A 27,055-nucleotide genomic window follows, 5' to 3' on the forward strand; every position below is an offset into this window, starting at 1 on the left:
CTCCTTACTGAGGAAGTCGTGCAATTGGAACTTCTTCAGAAGTTCAAGAGAAGATGCTATGAATGACTACCCTCATATTTTTTTTCCCTGCATTTTAATAATTTACCTACATTTTTCTCTATTTCTTAGATTATTTGTCGACAAATTATTACTATTATTATTGTTTCAGGAGATAAAACCTATTCACATATGGAACAAGCCCACCAAAAGGGGCCCATTGACATTAAATTGAAGCTTCCAAGAAAGTTGGTTTCAACTTTCCACCGCTGAAGACCCCCCACACTACAACAAGTAACTGGATCACGATACGAGCCAGTGATTTTCCGTCACCCTGGGAGGGGAGAAGCGAACCCCACGACATCTGAGTCGCATTCCACGACACTAACCACTATATCGGCGTAAAGAATAAGTGGAGAAAAGATGAAATGAGAAAATGGCGGACGTCTTTTACCGTGAAAGGGGGAATCAGGACAAAGACGAGTGAAATGAAATACAAAGAAGAAAGTAAAGTTAAAGCCAGAACATTGAAAGAACAAAAGAATATTAATCATAAAATGAACACTTATATGGGAATAAAAAGACTTATTCGTTTATTCCCTGATCTCTTTGGAACTGTAATCACTCGCCTTTAGCCTAAGTGCTATCTCTCTCGCTCTCTCTCTCTCCTTCTCTCTCTCTCTCTCTCTCTCTCTCTCTCTCTCTCTCCTTTTCACAATGGTTTTTGGATCCCAACCACAAATGACTCAGTGTGGGGATTCTGCGAATGCATGAAGAAGAAGACAAATAAGAAGAGGAGAAAGAAAAGTGATCCTTTTGTAGGTCCACAAATGTCAAAAGTCTTTCCTTTTCTTTGGGAGATTTTGAAAAAAAATATTACTGATGGCGAGGAGATGAATGGATCTGTAGAGAGAGAGAGAGAGAGAGAGAGAGAGAGGTTCTCTGAACGTATCTCATCATGGAGGCTGAACAATTATAACACAGAACCAACATTTTAGGAACATGCTCAATCCATCACATACGCAGATGTTCGCTGTTCATTTATGGATTTGAATCCAGGATGATTCTAAAACAACAATATTGCGAATATTACACAAACGATTTACAGTTGATACAGATATGAATATTGCATAACAATGATGAACTTTGCATTCGTAACTTTCGTCTCCTGCCTCTTCGGAATTCTGAGGTCTTGTTTCAGATTCTCTGTTTCCCGTCTGGGGTCGACAGCTGTCATTGAGAGGAGAGAGAGAGAGAGAGAGAAGAGAGAGAGAGAGCGAGAGAGAGAGAGAGAGAGAGAGAGAGCATTAATATTCTAATTACCCATGAGTAGGTAAATAAACCTACAATAGGAAATTCATCTCTGTCAAAGAGAGAGAGAGAGAGAGAGAGAGAGAGAGATCTTGGAAGTACAGTGATGCTCAAATCTCATGCGACATGACTCCATAGGATTTCGTTCAAAATTCACTAACTGGCAACCTAGCATGCTCCATATTTATCTATTATTTCAATGCGGAAACGCGATTATTGCATACAATATGGACATAATATGTTTCATAAGAGTGAAATCTGTCATATATTTCAAAACTGTAAGAAAATGTCACGTGTATCAAATTTCAGAAAAAACTCTTTCGAAACATTTTCAAAACTTTCGTTCACACATCGCTGAAGCATTTGACCAAAATGAAGTCGTCATCAAGCATCAGTTCAAATAAATAAAAGAAACACGAAAAAAAATTTATATAACTTTAATAATACTTCCAAAGCCAACATAAAATTTAAAATAGTCCTATTTGATTGCTTTTACACGTCAATGCTGAAAAAATGTAAATATGTATATACAAAAGTAGAATGCGCTCACCGATATCAACGTGTGAGGGGAGCGTGTGTGACGTGTTTATCATTAGTGTCGGTGCAACAAACAACACCCAGTGCATAACCATAAGTAGGTCACATGAGTAACGACAATGAAATTATCTTGAAAATCCTTACTTTATATGTGTTAGAGGAATATTTGGATTTTCCCATACATAATGTTAATTGTTTAGTAATTCTTAAATATTCCAAAAAATTGTGGCATACTAGCAAATATTCGCCTATGCAATTATTCATTTTTCAAAGCAAAGATATTGTCCCTAGGCCTAGGTGTTAGATTTCTTTAGTTTACAATTAACAGTCACATCTCTCTATTAACAATTTCTGGCCAGAAAGCAAATGAGGTTATCAACCCATTCTTGTTCTTCAAGTTACCTAATGAAAGAATAAATTATACACCAAAAGCAAGGAGGACTTTTAAGAAAATAATAATATTAAACCAGTTGAAAAACAAGTGTTCCATACGCCTTGATATTAATACTTATGATAATTTCGATAATAAGCCATCTTCTCCATATACTCAAAATCATCATCTTTTATTCCTCAAAGAACAGGTAATCTCTACATTACATCTCATAAGGCTTAGATTATTCTTTTAGGCCTATAAATCATTTTGCAACATATAGGTAGCTTAAACGTAGCCTAAAACTTCAACATTCAAAGAAAACTGGTTGTAATTCATATTCCTATTGTATTCGTCAAAAAACAGATAATCTTTACAAATAAATTTATTAACAACAGATTATATCTCAGAAGGCTTAGTTATTTTTTTAGGCCTATAAAACATTTTGCAACATACAGGCAGCTTCAACACAGTCGAAAGCTTCAACATTCAAAGAAAACTTGTTTTAATTCATATTCCTACTTTGAAAATGTTGTTATGACTGTTGAGCTTATTAGGTCTACTGTCATAATGCAGCAGACGTATTTATGTTGATCGGTCCGAGAAGCATGTTAAGTTTGTGCTTTCGTTGATGGCACCGCTAACCTTATCACACCGCACTTTGAAACTTTGCAGCGTAAAAAAAAGAAAATCAGTTCAAATCACAAACAGATTACGAATTATACCAATCCATAAAAGGGATCATATTCATATAGCCATGAAGGAAAATAGGGCTAGCGGTGAATTTTACAAACTTTTCGACATGTATGACATTAGAAAAAAAGTATAACACTACTTGGCAACATCACGTTGAGTCTGAGAATCTGGACGATACAAAAAGAATCATGTCGCATGAGATTTGAGCACCACTGTACATAAATATCTGATTACCCATAGACTATGGTGTGAAGTTGAGCGTGAGGTGTGGGTTGGTGTGTGCAGGTGTTGGAACGTGTGGGGGCTTCTGGGGTGGGGTTTGGTTTGGGGTTGGGGTTTGGAGGGGGCATGGGTGGATAGTGTGTGGAGGTGTGACTTGAGGAATTGTATTTGGGGTTTGAAGTGGGGTTAGGGTGGTGGGGTGGGGTTCGAAGGGTGGGGGTGGGGTGCGGGGACCTAGGTGAGGTGATTACAAAAGTTAACATGAGCTGAAGATAGAACCCCTTTTGAATTACTATGTCAATAATAAATTTAAATCTTTGGTCTTTTGAGTTTCAGAAATGAAGAGGTTTCAGTTTCCCTCCCTGGAAAGAATGGCGTTGATGAGAAGGTATGAAATAATTACTAATAAATTCGATTCAACTCCATCCTAACCTCATACTTCATACTGGGATGAAGGATTGATTAAGGGTGATTGCAAGTATGGTAATAGCCGCTGTTCTATTTACAATTATTTTTGAAGATAAGTTAGTTCAAGCTCAAATATTTGCCGTCTCATTTTCAACTTCGTTCGTCTGATGGAAATGTCGATTATTTCACCTATGACTAGAAACAGTATTTGGATATTTCTTTGGATATTGCTGTCATTGCTCAGATGTGAATGAAGCCTTTCACTCTCTCACTCTCTCTCTCTCTCTCACTCGCTCTCTCTCCTCCTCCCTCGCCTCCTTCCTCTCTCATTCTCTCTCTCTCTCTCTCTCTCTCTCTACTGCAGAACAAAAGATTATACAATCAAAAGAAAATGAAAAACGGACTTGGAAGAAAAAACCCTAGTAATATCAAGCAAAAAACCCCCCCAAACTATTATACTCATACACGAAAAAGATGAATAAAAGAAGAATAGAAATAGGCCCTCTAAGAATTGAAGGGAGATTAACGAATGAAAAAAAAGGAAATTTGCAACATATTGGCAGAACGATATAAGAGAGAATTCACCCCTAAAAAAGATAATGAAGATAACGCTATAGAAGTAAGGGCACGAAAATAGTGAATATTTAGCTGATATCGATATTAATAAAGCTGATATGTGAAGGCTATTAATGAAATTAAAAATGGAGCTGCAGCAGGGCCTGATGGTGTTCCTGCTATTTTGTTAAAGAAAGAAGTTCATTCTATCGCAAAGCCATTTGCAATATTATTAAGACAAAGTGTAGACACAGGCATGATTTATGATGAGCACAAATTAGCATATATTACCCTACATTCAAAAGTGGATCAAGACTAGAGGCAAGTAACTATAGGCCTGTGAGTCTAACATCACATATTATGAAAGTGTATGAAAGGGTAATGAAAAAAATATTATGAAACATTTAATAAAAAATAATGCTAAGGACTCGGTAGTGAGTAGTTTCGCCGATGACACAAGAATAAGTTGAGAAATTTCTTGTGATGAAGATAGGAACGCGCTACAAAGAGACCTTAACAAAGTATATGATTGGGCAGAGGTAATAGGATGGTATTTAACTCTGATAAATTTGAATCAATAAACTATGGGGCAGAGAAGGAAAGCTATATGCATATAGAGTACCTAATAATGAGAACAATCACAATAAGGAAGCAGTTAAAGACCTTGGTGTGATGATGAATAGGAACATGTTATGCAATGATCAAATAGCAATTCTATTGGCAAAATGTAAAGCAAAAATGGGAATGTTGTTACAGCACTTCAAAACAAGAAAAGCTGAACACATTATAGCTTTATAAAACATATGTTCGTAGTCCACTTGAATATTGCAATATAATATGGTACCCACACTATCAAAAGGATATGCACAAATAGAGATGTACAAAGGTCCTTTACAGCTAGAATAGAAGAAAAGACCTTGACTACTGGGAAAGACTACAATCCTTAAAATTATATTGTCTAGAAAGGAGAAGAGAACGCTACATGAAAATTCAGGCATGGAAACAGATGGAAGAATAGCCGAAAAACATCATGGAGCTAAAAATATCAGAAAGAGCAAGCAGAGGTAGATTAATAGTGCCCAAAACAAAACTATACCAGGAAAAATAAGGAAAGCACACAGGACATTAATCCACTACGCACCAGCATCGATAATGCAGCGTCTATTTCAATGCGTTGCCAGCTCATCTGAGGAATATAACAGGAGTGAGCGTAGATGTGTTTAAGAATAAGCTCGACAAATATCTAAACTGCATCACAGACCATCCAAGATTGGAAGATGCAAAATATACCGGAAGATGTACTAGCAATCTCTGGTAGACATTAGAGGTGCCTCACACTGAGGGACAGGGGCAACCCGAACAAGATGTAAGGTCTGTAAGGTTAACCCCCACCCCCACACCTCACCCCACATGCCTATACAAACCCCATACCCCAGCCTACCCCATCACATCCTATCTAACAACCTCACCTCAACATCTCCTCCCAAACCCCACGCCTCGCCCACACCCCTCCCAAAACCACACCTTACAACCCATCCCACACGCCACCCTACCTCCTTTTAGATACCATTTATTCTATATAGCACATTCATTTTTGTTTTGGCTGTAATGCAGAAGATAATTCTCAATATATAAGACCCTTTGCAGTCTCCCCTCAGATAGATCAGTCATTCCCCCACCCTGTACTTAGGAGTTGAGAACCGCCTCCCGTCTTCCGAGAACAACCGACCTCGTTTCCCTCGTATATCCCTGAAGACCGTTCTTGGGTACAAGAGACTGAACTCGGATCTCTGCTCTGTATCAGCCGCTGATCGAGTGTCAAATGGACGTTTTTGCGCCACTTCAGGGTGTACTAGAAGGAAGAAAAAGCGTAAAAGTGGGGAGACGATGGAACGAGAGAGGTTCTTAGTCTGGCACTAAGATTTTTTTCTTATGAATAGTGGGGTTTGAAATGGATGATAAAAATACTCTCTCTCTCTCTCTCTCTCTCTCTCTCTCTATCTCCTCCCCCCTCCCTCTCTCTCTCTCTCTCTCTCTCTCTGTTCATTTTTTAAACCACGTAAAGTACGACTAACTGTTAAATATACGAGATAAAAAATGTTCTCTACACAAAGGAAAACCTCTTATCTTCAAAACAACAAAAAGAGCGACTCCATTTAAAAGGAAATAAATAAAAAACCTTTCAAGAGACTAAATATTTTCCTTCTGTGCAGAGGATAAGACTACCTAATAAGCTTCGAATATCTCTCGAGGCGACTTATAACAGCTTTTGTCTTTGAGTGTGTGTGTGTGTCTGTCTGTCTGTGTGAGTGCTGATATCGCATTACAAATCCTCTGGAGGGAGGCAACGGGAGAGCGATCATTGCTGGAGGTTGCAAGGGCAGACGAGAAGCTCTTTGTTGCTCTCAATTTTTCTTTTCCCTTTCGTCGTTGATTAAGTTTGAGGAAGACTAGACAAGACAGCTGTGAGTCTCTCTCATACATAAATGTGTGTGTATGTGTATGTATGTATGCATTTGTGTATGTATTACTATAAAATCACAAAAGTAAGCACGTGATTTTGTTTACAGCAAAAGCCACAGGGAAAAATTTAAAAAAAGAAAAGAGAGTGCCAAGTACTTTCGTGTATTTCACGATCTGTTAAATACACGAAAGTACTTTGGCACTCTGTCTTTTCTTTTTAAAAATTTTCCGTGTGGCTTTTGCTTGTGTATGTATGTAGTACGTATGTGCATAATGCAAAATGAACTTGGTACGTGTTTGTGCCATTGTTTATTTGAGAATTTTGTTTTCGTTTGTGACGCATGTGTTTGTTTATTAATGTGTCCAAACATTTCTTTACTGCTAACCTTTAACAAATACTTTAAATAATTGAGTATAATCACATCTTCATCTCCTCACGCCGGAAGTGGCTCTCAGCCCAGTTTCATAAACCAAATCTTCCCATCAATAAACTCTTTAAGTAAAACCAATTTAAGATAAATTTTCCATTTTCCAGTTTTCTGCTGAATTCTTCAGACTGGATTTGTGTTCAACCTCCATAAAAGCTGTAATGACTTCTATTGTAATTTCCACCGTCATTTTTCCGAGTAATTACGGTGATGGCGCCATTTGTACATAAAGCTATTTAATTTCTTTTTTTCATTGTTTTAGTAATGAACTGGAATCACTTAATGGCTAGACATTGATTGATCTGCTCTGGAATTCCAGTTGAAATATTTCAATTGTTGTGTTTCCCTTCACTAATAACTTTGGTTTAGTCAATTGCTCTTTTGATGCTTTTCAGTAGATTTTCATGGATCACATCTGTATAGGGCACGATTGTTTTGCTTACAAGCACATACACACAAACACACACACACACACACACACACACACACACACACACACACACACATATATATATATATATATATATATATATATATATATATATATATATATATGTATGTAGTATGTGGTGTGTTTGCGTGTATTTTATTTCCCATTTAATTACCGCCGGAACTGGGACGATCAATTTGTCAGTGAATGTGAGTGAAACAAAAGGTATATGTCACTAGAAGAAGAGAGAGTAGAAGAGAGAGAGAGAGAGAGAGAGAGAGAGAGCGAGAGAGAGAGAGAGAGAGAGAGAGAGAGAGAGAGAAGTTATTCCTTTCCCAGAAGAGGTCCTTGAGAAGAAAAATTCTGACGAGTCATAACATCTCCTAACACTATCATTTTTTTCTTATTTAAATTAGGTTAGAACAGGCCCACTGGAGTAGGGTCATCAGTCGCGAACTTAACCTTTTTATGTTAAATGTCTTACAAATACCAGATTAACCTTTAAACGTTTCTCTACTACTATAAAATAGTAAAGCACATTTACCAACACTCAATTGCAGATGGGTTTCCGTAAAAGGCCCCATTTAGGAAAAACATCACAGACTGCTCCTTTTAGACCGAGTCAGAGATCAAATCCGTTTCTTATCAGGGGTAGGGATTCTCTTGGCGTCGTTGATCAATCCAATTTCCTCAGGAGGAGCGACTCTTCTTCCTTTCCCAAGGTAGGAATGGAGGCCTCAGAGTTGAGAAAGAACATAAGAACATCTCGTAGGATACTTTTGTTTGAAGTGACAGCCAGGAGGAGAAGGAAAGTCTGATGCTTGAAAGCGTCTGCTTCTCATCCTGACAATGATTGGAGGCAGAAGGAGGTCTTGGAGGGCACATTGTATCATGGGGAAATAATGCTGGAGGGATTTTTCCTTCTGTTGATTTGATAATCCTTGAAGTTTGATTGGTGTGTGTGTGTGTGTGTGTGTCTTTATGACAGTGTGGAGTCCGTAACAGCATTATCACAACACCAGTTAAGCAAACTTACCAATCCTCAGTTGAAAGAAGCTTTAAGCACAATGATTAATGCCATTAGAAATCAAGAGCCATCCAATACCGAGTACTGATGATTGAAGCTACTCAGAGCGAAATCAGTGAAATAAAGGCAATTAAACAAGAGGTTAAGGATCTCTCAGCCCGATGGACGAAGCTTACAAGGTTATAAGCCAGCAGCAAAGGTTTTTAGAAGCAGTTGATGCAAGAGAGAGAAGCAGAAATATTGTTGTAGCTGGGTTATCAGAGAACAGCGAACGAGATCGTGGAGACGACGATGCTGCCAAGGTTAGGAGGTGATGAGGCAACTGGCTATGCAGACGACATGAGAATGGAGCCGGAAAAGTGGCAGATAAGACGTCTTGGAAAGGAGAACGATCGACGTAATAGACCGTTCTTGTCGTGCTTAACAACCAGCAACAACGGAACCATATCTTGGAGAAAGCAAAAAATCTGAAGAACTGTGACGGACCTTTTGCTAGAATATTCATCAAGAAGGACCTACATCCAGCAGTAAGGAAGGAGATGGCTCGACTTAGAGAGAGAGAACGAGAAGAGAAGAGTAAGCCAGAAAATGCTGGTACTAATATTAGGTACGACTGGAAAAATCGTGTGCTGCTTCGAGACAATGTGTTATTGATAAATATATTGTAAATATTTTCTAGGTCCTTGGAAAAATGAAATAAAAATATGTTCTGGAATGTTGCGGGTGTGAGAGATAAATTGCAGGATCCTGATATTTTTCGTTTTGTTTTGAATTACGATATTGTGTGGCTTTTAGAAGCGAAATTAGTAAGTAATTTGAGTGTGCCAGGTTTTTGTTTATATCACAACCCTTCTCGGAAAGGCAAAACAGGGGTGGCGTACTTTTGTTGGTTAAAAGCAAACATCATGAGATTGATAACAACGTAAAGCTTGATTGTGAAGGCCAAATTTGGGTTCAATTGTCTTGTTGGCCAGGTGTCTTTCTCGGTGGTGTATACATTACACCACAGGATTCTCCTTACTTTGATGTATTGCAATTTGGTAATTTGGAGTCTGTGATGAACAATTATGAACAAATAGTTGTTATGGGAGATTTTAATTCCCGTGTAGGCTATCCAAGTATTGCAATAAAGACGGTGTTCCTTATGTATATAAGAATATTCAAGATAATCACGTTAATAACAATGGATGGAAGCTTCTGGACATTTGTAACCATAGATCGTTGGTTGTGGTGAATCATCTTTCATATAAAAAGAAAGAAATGGGTGGAAATTGTCATATAGAAAGAGAGAATGGGTATCAGAATTGGATTTGTGTGTATAATGTCGGAGAATGTATTCGGTTTGCTAGAAGGTTTGGAAGTGCATCATGGCATACGGGGGGTATGATCACGCCCCTTTAAGTGTGGTGCTTGCCACAAGTGTCAAAAATCTGTCATTTAAATTTTCATTAGAAAGAGCAGAAAATTTAGGACTATCTTATATAAAATATGATAATAATCGGTTGATTAAAAAAAACTATTTCACATAACAATGTTGATATTGATAAATTTGTACAGTGCATGAGTCAGATTCAACCTCCTGATGTGACTAATATAGACAGGGGCCACATAGAAACTATAATGAGTGAAGGCTTAGAGACGATCAGGAGAGTTGCCAAGAAAAATGTAACGTGAAGGGTAGAAGTGTTGATTGGGATGTAACAAAACCTAGATGGGAGCGTTTACCTGAGTCTAACGATTCTAAAGCAATCTGGAGAGCTATAGACTGAAGGGACAGATATTAGAGGCAAATACATTGCAACCAGACGACGGCATTCAAGACTCATTTCGAATCACTTTTAAACCCAGGTAATAATGATAATCAAAGTGAAGGTATAAGTGCTCTTGATGACGCCCCTTACATCCCTGTTCTTGACGACCCTTTTACCCACAAGACTGGACGAGGCTAGGAAAGACGTGAATATGAATAAGAGCTTCTGTGGCCTGTGCCCTGGATTGTTCGTTCTTCGCCTGCCCGCCTTGTGGCTGATGTTTTTCTTGGCCGTGTTTAATGCTTTGTTCTTGAATTTAAATTATTTATTATCATGGGGATACAGTAAACTTGTTGTACTTTTTAAATCTGGAAACAGATTGGGAATTATAGAGGTATAAGTATCATGGATACTGTAGGTAAGATATATGACATATTGTTATTAAATAGACTGAAATTATGGTTCAGTATAGATAAGTGTCAAGCTGGGAGCACAGAGGAAAAGAGGATGTATAGAACAAAATATTGTCATTAAGACTGTTAATAGATTTGGCTATCTTCAAGAAGAAAAAACTGTATATAATGTTTGTAGATTTTAACCCAGGTAAAGCTTATGATCAAGGTTACCCCGATGATAAAAAAAATGCAATTAAAGTTATTTGAATCTGGGGAAACTTAGGATGTGGAGGGAAAGAAAAAGAATGTTGGTCTTGCAATTAAAGAAACGATGATTCTACATGTAACACTTACAAAAATGTTTTAAGAACAGCTGTGATCGAAAGCTCTGTCGGCGTTCGGCAGGGAGCCCCCACTAGTTGTTTACTGTTTGTCATTTATATGGATAAAATGGTTAGGATGTTAAAAGATGCAATTCCAGTCGATGGCTTTTTGGGTAATTTACATGTGCTTTTGTTGATGGATGACACAGTGATTGTTGCAACTTCTCGAGAAATGTGTATTAAAAAATTTGACATTATGATGAACTACTGTAATGAATATGGCATGCAGCTTAATGGTAAGAAGAGCAAATTTTTCGTGATAAACAAGAATGTAGGTGACCAGTTGCCAATAACAGCTCAAGGTCAAACTGTGAGTTACTGTTGACCATTATCTCTATCTGGGAACTTGGTTCACAGATGACGGGAAGTTGAAAACTTGCCTCTCTTTACATCAGCCTAACTGGCAATCAACCTTAAACAAGTTCTCAATATTTTGTAACACGAATACGAAGATGCCATTCTATTTTAAGAAGAAAGTTTTTTGAAGACAGCGGCGACTTCATCCTTGTTTATGGGTCAGAAACGTGGTTAACAAATGTATTACAAAAACCAATAAGTAATTACATCACTTAGTCAAAAGTTTGCTAGATGTGAGGGTAAATACCTGTACAGATTTGTGTTTGGTTGAGTCTGGGATACCACCAGCGAAACTCATTGTGGCCAAAAACGGAAACGTTTTCTTATGTCAAAGTTGTCTGACCCTGATATGGATGAGGCCTTTTCATATTGTATATGGAATGTGTAGGGATGCAGATTCCCCTGGGTAGAGATTTATTCAAAATTCCCTAACCTTTAATGACAAAATTGACCCACTAAACGACATCGTATCATCAATTAGAAATAGACCAACTTCAGCAACTAAATATGTTACTTACAGAAGCAAACTGAATCCCAACTTGGAAGTTCATAGATTATATACCGATAAATTATAGTCGCTGATTACATTCGCGTAGCTTTCAGTCGCTTACGGTTAATGTCCCATAACCTTTGTATAGAAACGGGTAGGTGGAGCCGAAGTCCTCCAGAGTTAAGGGTGTGTGCCTGTGATAATAGCACTATTCAGGACGAGTCACACGCTCTCATCAATTGTCCTCTGTCAATGCCGTGTAGACATAAATATCCAAACTTAAGTTACGAGTCTTTGAATACTTTATTAAATGAAAGTAATTATATTACTGATTTGTGTGCATATGTTTATGAAGTTCTTCTTAGTTATAAATAATATGCGTCTTTGTCTTCTGTTTTATGTTTTTTTTTTTCTCAAGTAGGTTTTTTCACTTTTTTGCAAGCGTTGTGTTTGAGACTTAACAATAATAACGCCAAGGTTTATAGGTGGATATGTTTTTTTTCTTTACTTTTTCGTGTATATGATATTATGTGCTGATGTATGTGTACTTGATGTTTGTATTTTTTTTTGTCCATTTATGGGCCTTGTACTTACAGAAAAAAGAAGAGATAGCTATCTACTCTGTATTTTTTTGTATTGTATCTTTTTTGGGACAAGTTTGTACTTATATTTTGTATATCTTGTCAATAAAAATAACTAACTAACTATAGTGTACGTGAGACTTTTTGGTTCATACACAAAAGATATTGATATATTTTATTATCTTATCTTTATTACAAAAATATTAAATTTCTTTTACATAAGTAAGATGTTACAAAACATTGCAAAATTATACTTACAATATTTACAAATTAAATTATGGATTTTTTAAAACTAGGCTTTTAATATTTTTTTCTAACACTAATAGCCTTACTATTGCTTACAAAATTAATACTGGCTACTCAAAAACAGTAATTAATGAACTCTTTTGTGAAAATGTTTTCTGTTCTTCCTTTGTAATTGTTGTAATAGCCACCTATCATAACAAAATTTGCTTTAACAAAATGTATATATTTCCTCTTAAATATGACGATTCTGAAGTGAGTTCTGTGGATCCTTGAATTTTGTCCAGCTAGTTGGGGAGCTCTTCCTTAGAATACCAAACCATTGTACAATATATAGGCTTGTCACTTTCTTGCCTTCAAATGTCGACTGCAGAAATTTCTCAGCCATCTCTCTCTCTCTCTCTCTCTCTCTCTCTCTCTCTCTCTCTCTCTCTCTCTCTCTCATTACGAATGGCAGAAATCGTAAACTATAAATAACAATATAATTGCAATGACAAATCTGGTGTGACAGCATCGAGTGATCTGACAACATGAAACCATTTTGGTGTTACAACATCGGTTTGATTGTGTGACAACATGACATCTTGTGGCGTGACAATGTGGAGCTTCTTGGTGTGACAACAAAATCAGTCTTGATAGTGTGATAACATGACACTTTGTGATCTGACAACATGACACTTTTGTTATCTGACACATGAAACTGGTTGGTGTGACAACATTATCCTTCTTAGTGTGACATGATACTTAATTGTCTGACAACACTGAACTTGTTGTAACATTGGTCTTGACAGTGACATGACACTTTCGTGGTTTGACAACATGAAACTTCATGATCTGTCGCCATGAAACTCCCTGGTGTGACAACATTGCATAAAGTGTGACAACATGACATTTTGTGGTCTGACAACTGTAACTTTTTAGTATGACAAACATCAGCCTTGATAGTATGACAACATAAACACTTCGTAGTGTGACAACACCAGCCTTCAAATATGACAACATATGGTATGAACAACATAAAACCCCTCGGCTTCTATTGTGTGGCAAATTGAAAATTCGTGGTCTGACAACATGAAGCCTCTTGATGAGACAACGTCAGCCCTGATAGTGTGGCAACATGACACTTCGTGGTCTGACAACATGAGATTTCATTGCGTGACAACAGTGCCTTCATAGTGTGACAACATGAAACTTGTGGTGTGACAACATCGACCTTGATAATATGGAAACAAGACACTCTGTGACCTAAGAACTTGAAACTTCTTGATGTGACCACATGGGCCTTCATACTCTGACAACAGCACACTTCCTGGGATGACAACACGAAGCTTGTTGGTGCGACAACATCGGTCATGATAGATAGTGAGACAACATGACACTTCTTGGTTCCATTGACGTCAAGACTCGATTTCATGAACTGGAAGCCTTCAACTCTCTCTCTCTCTCTCTCTTCTCACTCTCTCTCATCTCTCCTCTCTCGTCTCTCTCTCATCTCCTCCCCCCCCTCTCTCTCTGTCGCGTGGGGAATCGAGTAAAGGATGTTTTGGAGGTCATGGAGTATCACCTCGGAGCCTCTGCTGAGATTTTGAGGTAATTTCGCGTCAAGTTAGTCGAGTGGATTTCATTTCAAACAGATTTCCTCATCCATTTTATCATAAAACAGACAACCAAATATGTGTGTGTGTGAGAGGAGAGAGAGAGAGAGAGAGATAGAGAGAGAGAGAGAGAGAGAGAGAGACTTTGTTGGGCATGAGAATCAAGGTTCGTGTGATCTTCTGAAAGGCAAATAGAGGAGATCTGAGTCTCACTTTGTTTAGTGTTTAATATAGTAGCCATCTTGCTTGGTGAGACGTTCCCCGCGCGCAGTCTGATTAATCAACAGATATCACAAGTTTAACTTACGTCTAGAATTTGAAATATCTAGAAGTGTTCGTGAACTATCGGTGATAAGATTAGTGTGAAAATAGTAGGATAAAGCGTCTACTAAGTTAGTTTATCAGTGAAATATGGCAGTAAGTTCCAACTGTGAAAAAAAAATGGCGAAATTTTGCTTGTTTGGCAGATTCGCAATACGATGAGGTAGCAGGAAGGGAACTGGCATTTCTCATCTATGAGATCAGCAACAGTCCTAATCAAAAAGATACAAAAGCATTTCATAGTATATTAGAAGGATATAATCCTTCAAACTGGAACAAATCAACAGAAAACATCTGAAAATAATTGAAGAAGTTCCAAATAAAATCCAAGTGGTCAAGAGAATCATAAAGAAAATATACATAAACCAACATATTCCGACAAAGAAAATGAATAAGGTGAACATTGTGAATATCCTAATGATGCATTAGGAAAAAGAATGCGAAAGCATGCAAAACTGTGTAAGGTGTGGTATAGCATAGTTAATCCACAAAACCTAAACATAAAAATGTGCTGCATGCAACATTCCGACCCATCCATAATGTGCTGAGCCCGGTAATGCAAGATATGGAAAAGATACCAGAATATTTTGCTCAACATATCTATCATGGATAGACCACCAATGTTATTAAATCAAGATTGAATGTACAAATAGTTGAGGATGAAGAAGAAGAGGAAGAGGAAGAAGAAGAAGAGGAAAAACGGAAGAGAAGTAAACAAAACTGAAATGACAGAAAAAAAAAATAAGGAAACCAAAGAACAAGATAAAAGTATGGATGCAGAGATACTCATTGATACTACACATGAGGCAATAAAGCAGCACACTACGAAGAAATAAATTATGAATATGACAACACAAAAGATAATCCCGAAGAGGCTCTACCCAGATCTTCTCAATGACGGGAAGAGGAAAAAAACAGACAAAAAAGACAAAGTCTGCAACCTTTTGAAAAGAGGGAATGGCAAATTTGGAGAAAGATGTTACTACAAACATCCTAAGGTATGTCACAACTATGAAATATATGGTAAATGTATTAGGGCTTGTGCCTTGTATGATAAGGCGCCCTATGAGGTAATGTTAGACTAGCGATAATCTATACGCTAAGTCGGTTGGTATTGCACTTCCATCTTCATGGAGTGTCTGGGGTTTTGTAGATCACTTACGAAGTCGGTATTATCTTTACGACGATGTGTTAAACTCATGGTTCGGTGAGGTTCTTGTAGAAAAACACTAAGTATAAAAATAGATATATTCTTGAAGTTTTACATGCTGAGATCAGATATGATTGTACAAGTCTTCTATGACGATTGCTTGATCGCTTCTGCCAATGATGATGGCTAATCCTATTCCTCTACATGATAAAGCTTAGGTAAAGAGGTACAGGTCTTCTAATGACGATCACTAACTCTGTTCTGCCTGTCTACCATCTCTGTTACAAGTTATGAAGGAACAGACAGTAGTTCGAACATCATGAACATACTTACAAATGACATAGTTTCATACGAACACACAATCGAATGAGACACGCTACAGATCACGTAGGCGGTAGTTGTCTCAAGCAGGGAGCTTGGACTAATGTTTATAAAACAATTGAATGACTACAGGTGACGGCATGTTATCTTAGCCTACATACTTATTGTATACGTCATCTTTAGCGTCTCTAGTCTGATCACATTCCTGCAAGCAATCTGGTTGACCTCCCTTTAGTTTTAGACTTTTATATATATGGACTAACATTCCCATATTTTTTTATTATGTAAACACTTACTTAGCTCGGTCAGCTACCAAAACCAACTACTGAATATTACTCAAACTTGACTTGCATCTGACTTATAGGAGTGTGATACAGACACTATGTGAATATATATATATATATAAGTAAATAAAAATTCATGGTGTACATGAATTGATTCAAGTAATAAAATATAAAACAATGATATTGGTAAATAATAGTGATCACGTGATATATAATGATACAGTTTTTTCACTTCATCTCTTTAAGATACTTATGCTACAGAAAATACTAATGTACTCTGATAATTGCATAGAATGAAGATTAACATGATAAAAATCATATTTTAACTGATAAAAATTTTCATATATGATTGATAAACGTTATTAATGTTTTATGCTGATTGATTAGTTGATTTTTATGCTAACTGTTATATATCTGCGGATATTGTTAAGGTAAAAGGTAACTGATTGATTATAGGCTACCTGATTTGTTTATACATATGTATATGGAGTCATATAATTATGATTAATATATGTGCACTTTAAATAGATTCCTATTGCGTACACGCAAAGATATATTTATTTGATTCTGTTATTTATGATCATTTATATAAGAGATTCCTAGTGCGTACACGCAAAAAATATATTTCGATTCTGTTATTTATGATCATTTATATATAGATTCCTAGTGCGTACACGCAAAAAATATATTTCGATTCTGTTATTTATGATCATTTATATATATAGGATACATGACCGAGGTTATACTACTTCACATTTAACTAGCTTTCGAACCACTTTTCGTCCATTACACAGTTCCAGACAACCACCTATAGCCACTGAAACGGCCTTTTTCAATGGTTAAAACAAGGGGAAAATTTGCCTGGGCGGGTCCAACGTTCTATTTTTTTGCGCTCATACTTATTCTCTGCATCCTAAGCTACACGATTACGTTCGCGATGAATAAAAAAAAACATCCCAGCACGAGTCCTTCGCCAGCAAAGTAGAGTTGAATATCCTTCGGGTCGTAATTTGTCGGGAAGTATGTCCCTTTTTGTAGTCGAATTCCGACAGCCGCTGGAGCGTTCCGCATTAAAACGAGATTAACGACGAGATACGGTGTCGGTCGAAGAAGTCCATGAAATTCCTTTCACATTGTAGGCGGTTGTTACTTGACTGTAGTCGTCCGCTGCGACGAACGATTTTTTGAAGTTGCTATGTGAAACTCTCGTACTGCAGGATACTGTAACCAGGTTCCATTAATCAGCCTGCAAGTGAAATTATACTTGTCACAAGGGCAAAGTAAATTCAGACGACATCCAAATACAGGGAGGGGAGGGAAGAGAGCCATTTAGACCAGACTTAACCCACATGAATTCACTGATATTTTGGAATTCAAAAGAGTCCGCTGTACAAACTTTTTTATCCATGGCATTAACAATGAGTGAACCTATCCAGGTCTATGATGACTGTAAAAATATCCATAATTATAAAAAATACATAGATATCATTACGAATCTCAAAGAAAATTCGATATTACTGGTAGTAAGTTACTAGACAAAGAAGTGGAAAACGGAGCTAATTGTAAGATTGCCAGGCAACATAAGAGTCAAAGAGAAGATTAATCATGATTCTATGTGCCCTAACAAAAGTTTCATATTCAATTTTCTCGTGCGCATCCTCTGAGGTTAATTTTTAAACTTTATTAATAGGTAGGAGATGCAACGAAAAAAAAAAAACCCACTATGTAACTAATTTCTAAATAAACTTTGGGTTTTTCAAGAAAATGTGACATTTTCCCATGAATGTTTTACTTGAATTGTAATAGGCTAATGTTGCAAGTAAATATTTCATATATACATATCTTGTTTATACTTCTAAATGTCTATGAGGTTCAGAAAAAAAAAAATAATTCATTTTGTTGTTATAGAAATTCTATTTGCTTATATTGTTCATTAATTTTAAAATGATTACAAGCCCTTAACTAATTGCATTACACACACGGATAAGAATAGTTATGTGGCTGTCATGTGACCTATGAACCACATGTGAAGTTCATGAACTAAGCATTCCTTTCTCCAGTCAATCTGCTTTTGCAAGCAGAGACGACACACAGATGAAGCCTGTGTAAGCAGATTATTGAGGTTAAAAGGAACAAATGCTGATACGGCAATGATGACGTCGTCACTTGGCAGGAGATTGCTCTCAGCCAGCTAAGAGTTACGTTACTTGCTGTAAGAGATCGACTTTAGTATTTTCAAATGATATTTTAGTGTTTTAATTCTCCACCGCATGAGAAGAATGTCTGAAAAAAGAAAAAAAAACAACAGTACCAAAATTGAACAATATATTAGTTTCATGTTGGCATTATGTTAAATAAATATTCCTTATTCAAACTATATGAAAAAGGTTTCCATACAAATTCTATATATATTATTAGCCCTGTATAAGATTCATATAGGATTATTCCATAGATAACATTTTCACTTCTAGACTTCCTGACTTTAAAATCTCTTTTATTTTATTTATTTATTTTATTTATTATTAGTTTATTTATTTATTTATTTATTTAATTTTTTTTTTCATTGACTACGAATATAAATCACCGGGACAGACCATATGTCAGTAGATTTTGGATATGTGTTTGAACTTTTAGCTTATTTGTCATTACTAAAAGCGTTAATTTAGAGTTCAAATCTTTACGCATATATGATATTTGGATATTTAATTATCTATGGTTACGTCTGCTTATTGATTTTATCGTGATTCCTTTTTTATTATAATTTGTAACCCTTCCGACTTCTTACGGAGTGTATTATATTGACTCCACTTGTATCCATATTTATCTTATTTTTTTTATATTATTTATTTATATATATATAATATTTGATAAATTAATGGTTGGCTTGAATATGTGGAAAAGTGTTCTAGCGGCGTACCGTATAAGGCTACTTGCGGCATCAATTCTATAGATACAAGATATAAATGATAAAGGTATTTAAAACCGCGAGAACCGCTATAAATAATCCAGTCGGATCCAATATCACGAGTTGTAACTCGTAAGACATTGACACTTCCTATTTAAATATCCGTTATTCTACCAAACCGATTGACTCTGGGTGATCAAATAAATATTATTGGTTTTTCTTAATGGAAAGGAATTCACACAACGTGTTAAGGAGATTATTATTGATTTACACCACCCGAGTCACAGATTATTATGTGTTGAATTCCATATTTACTGATTTAGCACTCATAAATATTCCTAACGCACTCAATTTCGGTGTTTGTTTTTAGTGCTATTAATTCTATATAACGTGTCAAGGAACTATTAACACTAAGAAGTGTTTATTCCCTCTGTCAGACTCGTAATTCCGTTAATAATTCTACGTATATTCTTTCAAGGATTGATTTGGCACAGGATAGGCCCTTAAACTGACAGGTGTCTTAGTGTGTCCCTTGTCTTCATGACACGTGTTACAATCAGTTATGTGCTTTTTATATCTGTAAGCATTGTAGCCAAGTAAAAATAGTGATTTGGCTTTCTGTGACATACTATTGAACCCTGGGATGACGGAATGCAACAGTTTATGACGATTGGTATGAAAGAGATTATTATTACTACCTGGTCGTTAGTCATCTGCTGTGTTCTTCGGTTTTCCTCGTCACGGACCTACATAATACTACATTTGATTACATTATTCTGATACACATACCTTAAGTATTACTTTTGCTTTAGGGTTTCTGCTCGAAGTGTGTATTGTTTTTGCTTAGCCGCTGACCCTGTTTCCGTTTCGAAGTGTTTTATTGTTTGGGTTATGTCTGTTGACGCTTGCTTTGTTCAGTTTGTAACAGTTCTGCACTCCGACCCAGATATTCAATGCTCGCGATCTCTTGGGTTAAGGAATTTTCTTGTTTAGATACGGTTTTAACAATAGGCACGGATGTTTCTATATCTTTTAGTCCAATTAATGGTTCTTTGCTGTATGGTGCGGGATTGCGGGATAATGCGTCAGCTATGATATTTGCTTTCCCAGGGTTATATCTTATCTTGGCTCCAATAAACTGAATGATCATTTGTCCCCGAGTTCCTTTTGGACTGTGATTAAAGCCTTTGAAAAACTCGGTAAAGGACTCATGTTCAGTAAGGACTTTATCAGGATAGCCATAGATTATGAACTTAAAATGTACTAGTGTTAAAGATACCTAGCCCTTCCTTGCCTTTATTCTGCATATTACTTTCAGAGGGCTTTAGTTTACGTGAATAAAAAGCTATAGGGAAGAACTGTTTATCATATTACTGAAGTAGTATCCCTCTTACCCTTGGTCTGAGGCGTCTGTTGCAATAAAAAAAAATTCCTTATTTAAATCAGGGATTTTTAAGTTAGGTAAGCTGCATTTTCCGCTTTTAAGATATCGAACGCCTGTTGATGCTTTTCAGACCATAATAAATCTACGCTCTTCTTCGTAAGATCTGTTAAAGGAGCTGTCATGATTGAAGAGTTACATATTTACATACGATTGTAATACCCACTACAGCGCAAAAGTGCTGTATCCCCTTTTTACGTTAATAAGTACCGGAAAGTTATGAATAGCCGACACCTTACCTTGGACTACTTTAAGACCTTGACTAGACACATAAAACCTAGATAAACATGTTCGATTTTTAAAAACTCACATTTAGATACTTTACTCTGAGATTATTTGTCTTTGTCCCTGTAGCAACTAGCGTCTAGTTTATGTTTGAATGTACTTCTAAGGTATTTAGAAAAGATTATAAGACCAACCATATAAGCATGTAGGGTATCCCTTAAAAGTCTCCAAACACTATATTATAATTGGGGTGCAACGTAAGCCGGAGGCATACGTAAAAATTGATAATGTCCCCTGAGTGTGCTGAAAACGGTATATGAGGTACAATCACTTAGGTAATGGTATCAGGTAAAGCCTTTAAGTAAGTCCAAGTTGGTGAAAAAAATTTAATTCGAACCTAACAGAGATAAGATGTCGTCGGTACATCGCACTGGAAACTATCGGGAGTCGTTTCCTTGTTTAAGCGACAGAATCTACGCAGATACGCCAAGTCCGATCTTTTATGGCATGACGTTTGAGGGAAAAAATTATATGGGCTATTTGATTTCCTAATGACTCCTATTACTAACATTTTTCAACTTCGTCATTTATTTCTATTTTGAAATTTCATTGGAGAACTATACGAAGGTACGTAAATAGCTTTATGTTTGTCCTTAGACCGTGTTTTGTGTTAAATTACATCCGTTTTTTTTCCAGAGATCACTCGCCAGTGGAGAAACTTCCTGGTATTCAGGTAAAAGATAAAAAAAAAATTCTGCTGAATCACCTCTGCTTGAATGACTTTACGGATATTACTTTAGATAGATTATCAGAGAGATTCATCCACTACTGGTTGGGCGTGATTAAAAATTAGCAACAATAAAAAATGCGATATTTATAACTTCCGTATCCACGATATGTATACTTTTAGGGCTTTGTTCGCGGAAATCGTTATATTTCAGAGTGTCGGGAAGGATTAAAATTTCATTTCCCAGCAAAGTCTTTTTACACGCACTAAGACATTCGAGGGTGCATGCTTCTCGAGATTTTGCGTGCAAAGTACGACTGCGGTTGTGGGAGAATTCTGTTGGGTCATTTGAACAATGTTACGATTTATGAGACAAATGTATAGTTCCTTTATATAAGTTATTATTTGATTAACTGTCTCATTTTTGTTCAAACGGATTTTACTATGTTTGAAGGTTTATAGGATTTTCCTTTGATAAACACGCCTTATTTTGTAGGATGTAAGATAATATTTGTATACCCCTAGATGGATCTTACAATTACACTACATACAGATCAACGTTTTTTATAACTATAGAGGTATCTGTAAACGCTCGCTTATCCGGACTTCTCATTAGGGAAGTTCGAACAACAGACGGTGAGTCCGTAAATACTGGTAATTAATTGTACTAAAGGAATAAATAAGATATTCTCAATTTTAAACGGCGCGTACAGTCGTGGGCTTAATCACCAGTATTTATTATAACTTAATGTATTAAAATTACTAGAACCTGCTCTGATTACTTGATACTGTCGTGTGATGCATAGGAAAAATCCTTTTTAGTTCAAAAGAGATATTGGCATGTAATGTATGAACCAACATCGCTTTTCCCCACTCTGCTAGAGTCGCTTATTGTGTGGAATTTGCTTCGCTTTGAAACTCGGCAGATTTAACTAACCTTGACCGCTTGACTAGGTGACACAGTCACAGGGTTTGCTTGTTAGATTCTGAACCGGGCTAACTGTTTCTATATTTCTTTTTTGTAATAATTAGGTGGGATCCTTCTCTTTATTACCATCGGCAACGTATTTGTGTTTTTTAGCATTATGTTGCTGGTTACGTATAAAGCAATGAATGACGACTATTAGGAACTGAGCGATTACTAAGTAAGACAAGTTATCACTACTGCATTCAATATTAACTGTTTGTACTTCATTCTTTACTAAAATTTGAAATAGTGAGGGATCCTGGTCAGCGCATTTAGCCTGATGAAAGTTTTTTACAGACATGTTATTCCTTGCAATCCAGCCGTATTTTTAAAGTTAAGTTGAGTCATTGAGGTTCGATATTTTATATACTCTATAAAACTCAAAACTCAAGGCTAAAACTGCGATCGGGACTTTGCAAAGGAGCATTTATTGTCATGACCCGAAATAGTGTTACCTCTAATTTATATAGATTTGTACGGGTGTTCCACTTGTTTTTGTGTGTTTTCTAATCACTACGGTGCTTAACGACCCTATCCATGCATCTGTATAAATACAGACGTCCACTGCGTAAACGCATATTCACTGTTTAATATGATTTGTTACGTAAGGGATTAATAATCACCAAAAATGATAAAGTTAACATAGTATATGATTATGATATTCAGTACGAACTTCTGGAAACAGACACTCAAAGATAAAAACTCGCAGTAGCGAAATCTCAATGATATAGATAATTTCTGTAAAAAAGTAAGATTAAGAATGTCTCGTAACTTCAGCCACAGGAATAACGAAATTCGACCTGCAAAGGAAACACTCAAAGTTACTCCAAATGAATAAAAATTGTACTTAGCTTGCTTTTGTGGGAAGTCACGGTGTTCCGATAACGACACACGGCCTTGGTCCTCCTTCTCTATTTAGCGGACGACCTGGTTTGGCTTCAGTTTCCCCCGTGCGCGTTGTTTCGATGATTCGAGCCCTTGAAAATCCGATGCTGCAGACGCGTTCGGTTTTGTTTCTTGCAGTGCCGGAAACAAACGCTCATTAACGATGTTTTCTTGAATGATTCTAATGAGAGACGAAGCTTCCGTTGCCGTAGGAAAAGGACACGTCGGTTTTGTTTCTTGAAGTTATTCACTAACGATGATACTAAGTTGCTTGACGAATCTTGTTGTTTTCTGAAGTCGCTCACTAACGATGATACTAGGTTGCTTGACGAATCTGCTGCTTCCGTCGTCGTTGACTTCTTATGATACATGATTTATTATTCTGGTTTTTTCTTCGTAGGACGTTGTAGAGTTCTTCTGGTCCGCTGGCCACCAAATATTAGGGCTTGTGCCTTGTATGATAAGGCGCCCTATGAGGTAATGTTAGACTAGCGATAATCTATACGCTAAGTCGGTTGGTATTGCACTTCCATCTTCAATGGAGTGTCTGGGGTTTTGTAGATCACTTACGAAGTCGGTATTATCTTTACGACGATGTGTTAAACTCATGGTTCGGTGAGGTTCTTGTAGAAAAAACTAAGTATAAAAATAGATATATTCTTGAAGTTTTACATGCTGAAGATCAGATATGATTGTACAAGTCTTCTATGACGATAGCTTGATCGCTTCTGCCAATGATGATGGCTAATCCTATTCCTCTACATGATAAAGCTTAGGTAAAGAGGTACAGGTCTTCTAATGACGATCACTAACTCTGTTCTGCCTGTCTACCATCTCTGTTACAAGTTATGAAGGAACAGACAGTAGTTCGAACATATGAACATACTTACAAATGACATAGTTTCATACGAACACACAATCGAATGAGACACGCTACAGATCACGTAGGCGGTAGTTGTCTCAAGCAGGGAGCTTGGACTAATGTTTATAAACAATTGAATGACTACAGGTGACGGCATGTTATCTTAGCCTACATACTTATTGTACGTCATCTTTAGCGTCTCTAGTCTGATCACATTCCTGCAAGCAATCTGGTTGACCTCTTAGTTTTAGACTTTTATATATATGGACTAACATTCCATATTTTTATTATGTAAACACTTACAAATGTGCATACCTAGATGGCTATGAGGATGATTGCAGAGATCTGCATCCAAATAAGCAAAAAGAAAAAGAAGGAAAGGATGTAAGTTTGACAAAATGTAAATATATGCACCCTGTAGCCATGAATTCATAATCAAATAAATAATCAATCAAGTAATAAAATCCAAAATAAGAAAGAAACAAATAAAGAGAAGTAGAATATCAGGTAAAAGAAAAAAGCAAGCCATCAACGCGATATGCAGTGATGTCGGCAAAAAATTCAAAGCCTCAGCTCCAGGATACTACTCAAGAGATAATAACTGTATTTATTATGCAAGAGGATATTGCAGATACGGAGAAAATTGCATATTCAGACACAAAATGAATAATTAGGATGAAGGAAGATCAAATATTATGGAAAAGTTGGATTTTTTAATGTCAGAATTTCTGGAAATGAAAAAAAGAACAACATACCAGAACAGGAAAGAGAATAGGGAAAATCCTTATTATTACCAATATTAATGTAGGAGAAAACACGCAAACCATCATAGTGATGAATGCGCAGTGTTTAGTTACGAGTAACTCAAAAAGAAAAATAGAGTACTTAGAAGAACTAACCCAAATTGAAAAGAAAATAAATATAATGAATATAAGAAACCTGGTATTCCCCAAGAGACTGGGAATGATGATAAAATAAAAGGGTTCCAAACTTATAGATCAGATAGAAAAAATAGGAATCAAGGGGGAACCGCAATATATGGGAAAGACAAAAAACAAGGAAAAATATATGAGAATATAGTAACTCAGAATGTGACTAATAGCGGTAGAATTTGAATCTGAAAAATTAATGAACATAGTAATGTATAGACCTCCTAATACTAAAGAGTTTGACTTAATAATAGAAAAAATTGGATGATATATATAGAAATCACAAGGACTGACTATTCTCCTATCTGGAGACTTCAACTTTCCTTTCGTAGACTGGAAAGAACGAATAGGAGATTGTGGTTGTACTTATACATATAAAAAAAGAGAGTAATAGTAGTGCAGAAGATAAGAGGCAATTCGAAAAGCTATCAGATATGCTACTAGAATACAACATTCACAAATAAATCACCTGCCAACAAGAAAGGAACATACTTTAGACTAGTATTTGTGAACGAGATGAATTGTGTTAAAGAAATAATAGTATATAATGCGAGTATTTCAGACCATAATGTCATAGAATTAACAGTCCATTCCAAAGCAAGTGAAAACAGAGATAAGCCAAAGAAATGAAAAAGTGGGAAGGATATGGAAAATACAACTTTTACAGTAAAACAAAAATATAAAATGGCCAGAAATAAATGAAGAATTATAAAATATTAGAGAAAATAGTGGATAAATATATACCGAAGAAGAAAAGTAAACATCAGTCATGCATACCAAGAGACAGAAGGATCTTGTTCCAGAAAATCAGAAAGTGGAAAAAAGGTCTTGCAAAAGAAAAAAATACATGGAAAGTTATAGAACTAAAAAGTAAGATAGAAATGCAAAACAAAAGATTATAAAATCAAAAGAAAATGAAAAGCGGGACTTGGAAGAAAAAACCCTAATAAATATCAAGCAAAACCCCAAACTATTATACTCATACACAAAAAAGATGAATAAAAGAAGAATAAAATAGGCCCTCTAGAATTGAAGGGAGATTAACGAAAGAAAAAAAGGAAATTTGCAACATATTGGCAGAATGATATAAGAGAGAATTCACCCGTACAATAGATAATGAAGATAATGATATAGAAGTAAGGGATGAAAATAGTGAATATTTAGCTGACATAGATATTAATGAGGCTGGATATTGTGCAGGCTATTAATGAAATTAAAAATGGAGCTGCAGCAGGGCCTGATGGAGTTCCTGCTATTTTGTTAAAGAAAGTAGTTCATTCTATCGCAAAGCCACTTGCAATATTATTAAGACAAAGTGTAGATACAGGCACGATTTATGATGAGCACAAATTAGCATATATTACCCCTACATTCAAAAGTGGATCAAGACTAGAGGCAAGAAATTATAGGCCTGTGAGTCTAACATCACATATTATGAAAGTGTATGTAAGGGTAATGAAAAAATATTATGAAACATTTAATAAAAAATAATCTGTTTAATATAGGACAAAATGGTTTCGTACCCGGAAAAAGTACACAAACCCAACTGTTAGTCCACCGTGAAAACATATACAAAAATATGAAAAGCGGAAATGAAACAGATGTGGTTTATCTAGACTTTGCAAAAACAAAAGCTTTTGACAAGGCAGACCATAATATATTAGCGAAGAAAATTAGAAAACATAATATAGTGGATAAAGTAGGAAGATGGTTAAAAGAATTTTTACACAACAGAAAACAGATAGTTATTGCAAACGATGAGAAATCGGATGAAGCTAAGGTAATTTCCCGTGTGCCAC

At 36.2% G+C, this 27,055-nt stretch overlaps 1 protein-coding gene across 1 annotated transcript in view; it reads right to left on the minus strand.

Annotated features, from left to right (window-relative positions):
- LOC135208134 (uncharacterized) overlaps positions 1–8,302 on the minus strand; it is a 29,376-nt gene extending 21,074 nt beyond the window's left edge. Inside the window, exons 1-3 of the mRNA XM_064240285.1 lie at positions 8,266–8,302; positions 5,783–5,948; positions 3,146–3,367 (exon numbers count right to left, since the gene is read on the minus strand). Coding sequence (XP_064096355.1) covers positions 3,146–3,367; positions 5,783–5,948; positions 8,266–8,302 — 425 coding nt within the window. The remainder of the gene's footprint in view (positions 1–3,145; positions 3,368–5,782; positions 5,949–8,265) is intronic.
- Positions 8,303–27,055: the final 18,753 nt, after the last annotated feature.

This window comes from Macrobrachium nipponense, chromosome 34 (genome assembly GCF_015104395.2).
Source record: "Macrobrachium nipponense isolate FS-2020 chromosome 34, ASM1510439v2, whole genome shotgun sequence".
Classification (NCBI taxonomy): domain Eukaryota; kingdom Metazoa; phylum Arthropoda; class Malacostraca; order Decapoda; family Palaemonidae; genus Macrobrachium; species Macrobrachium nipponense.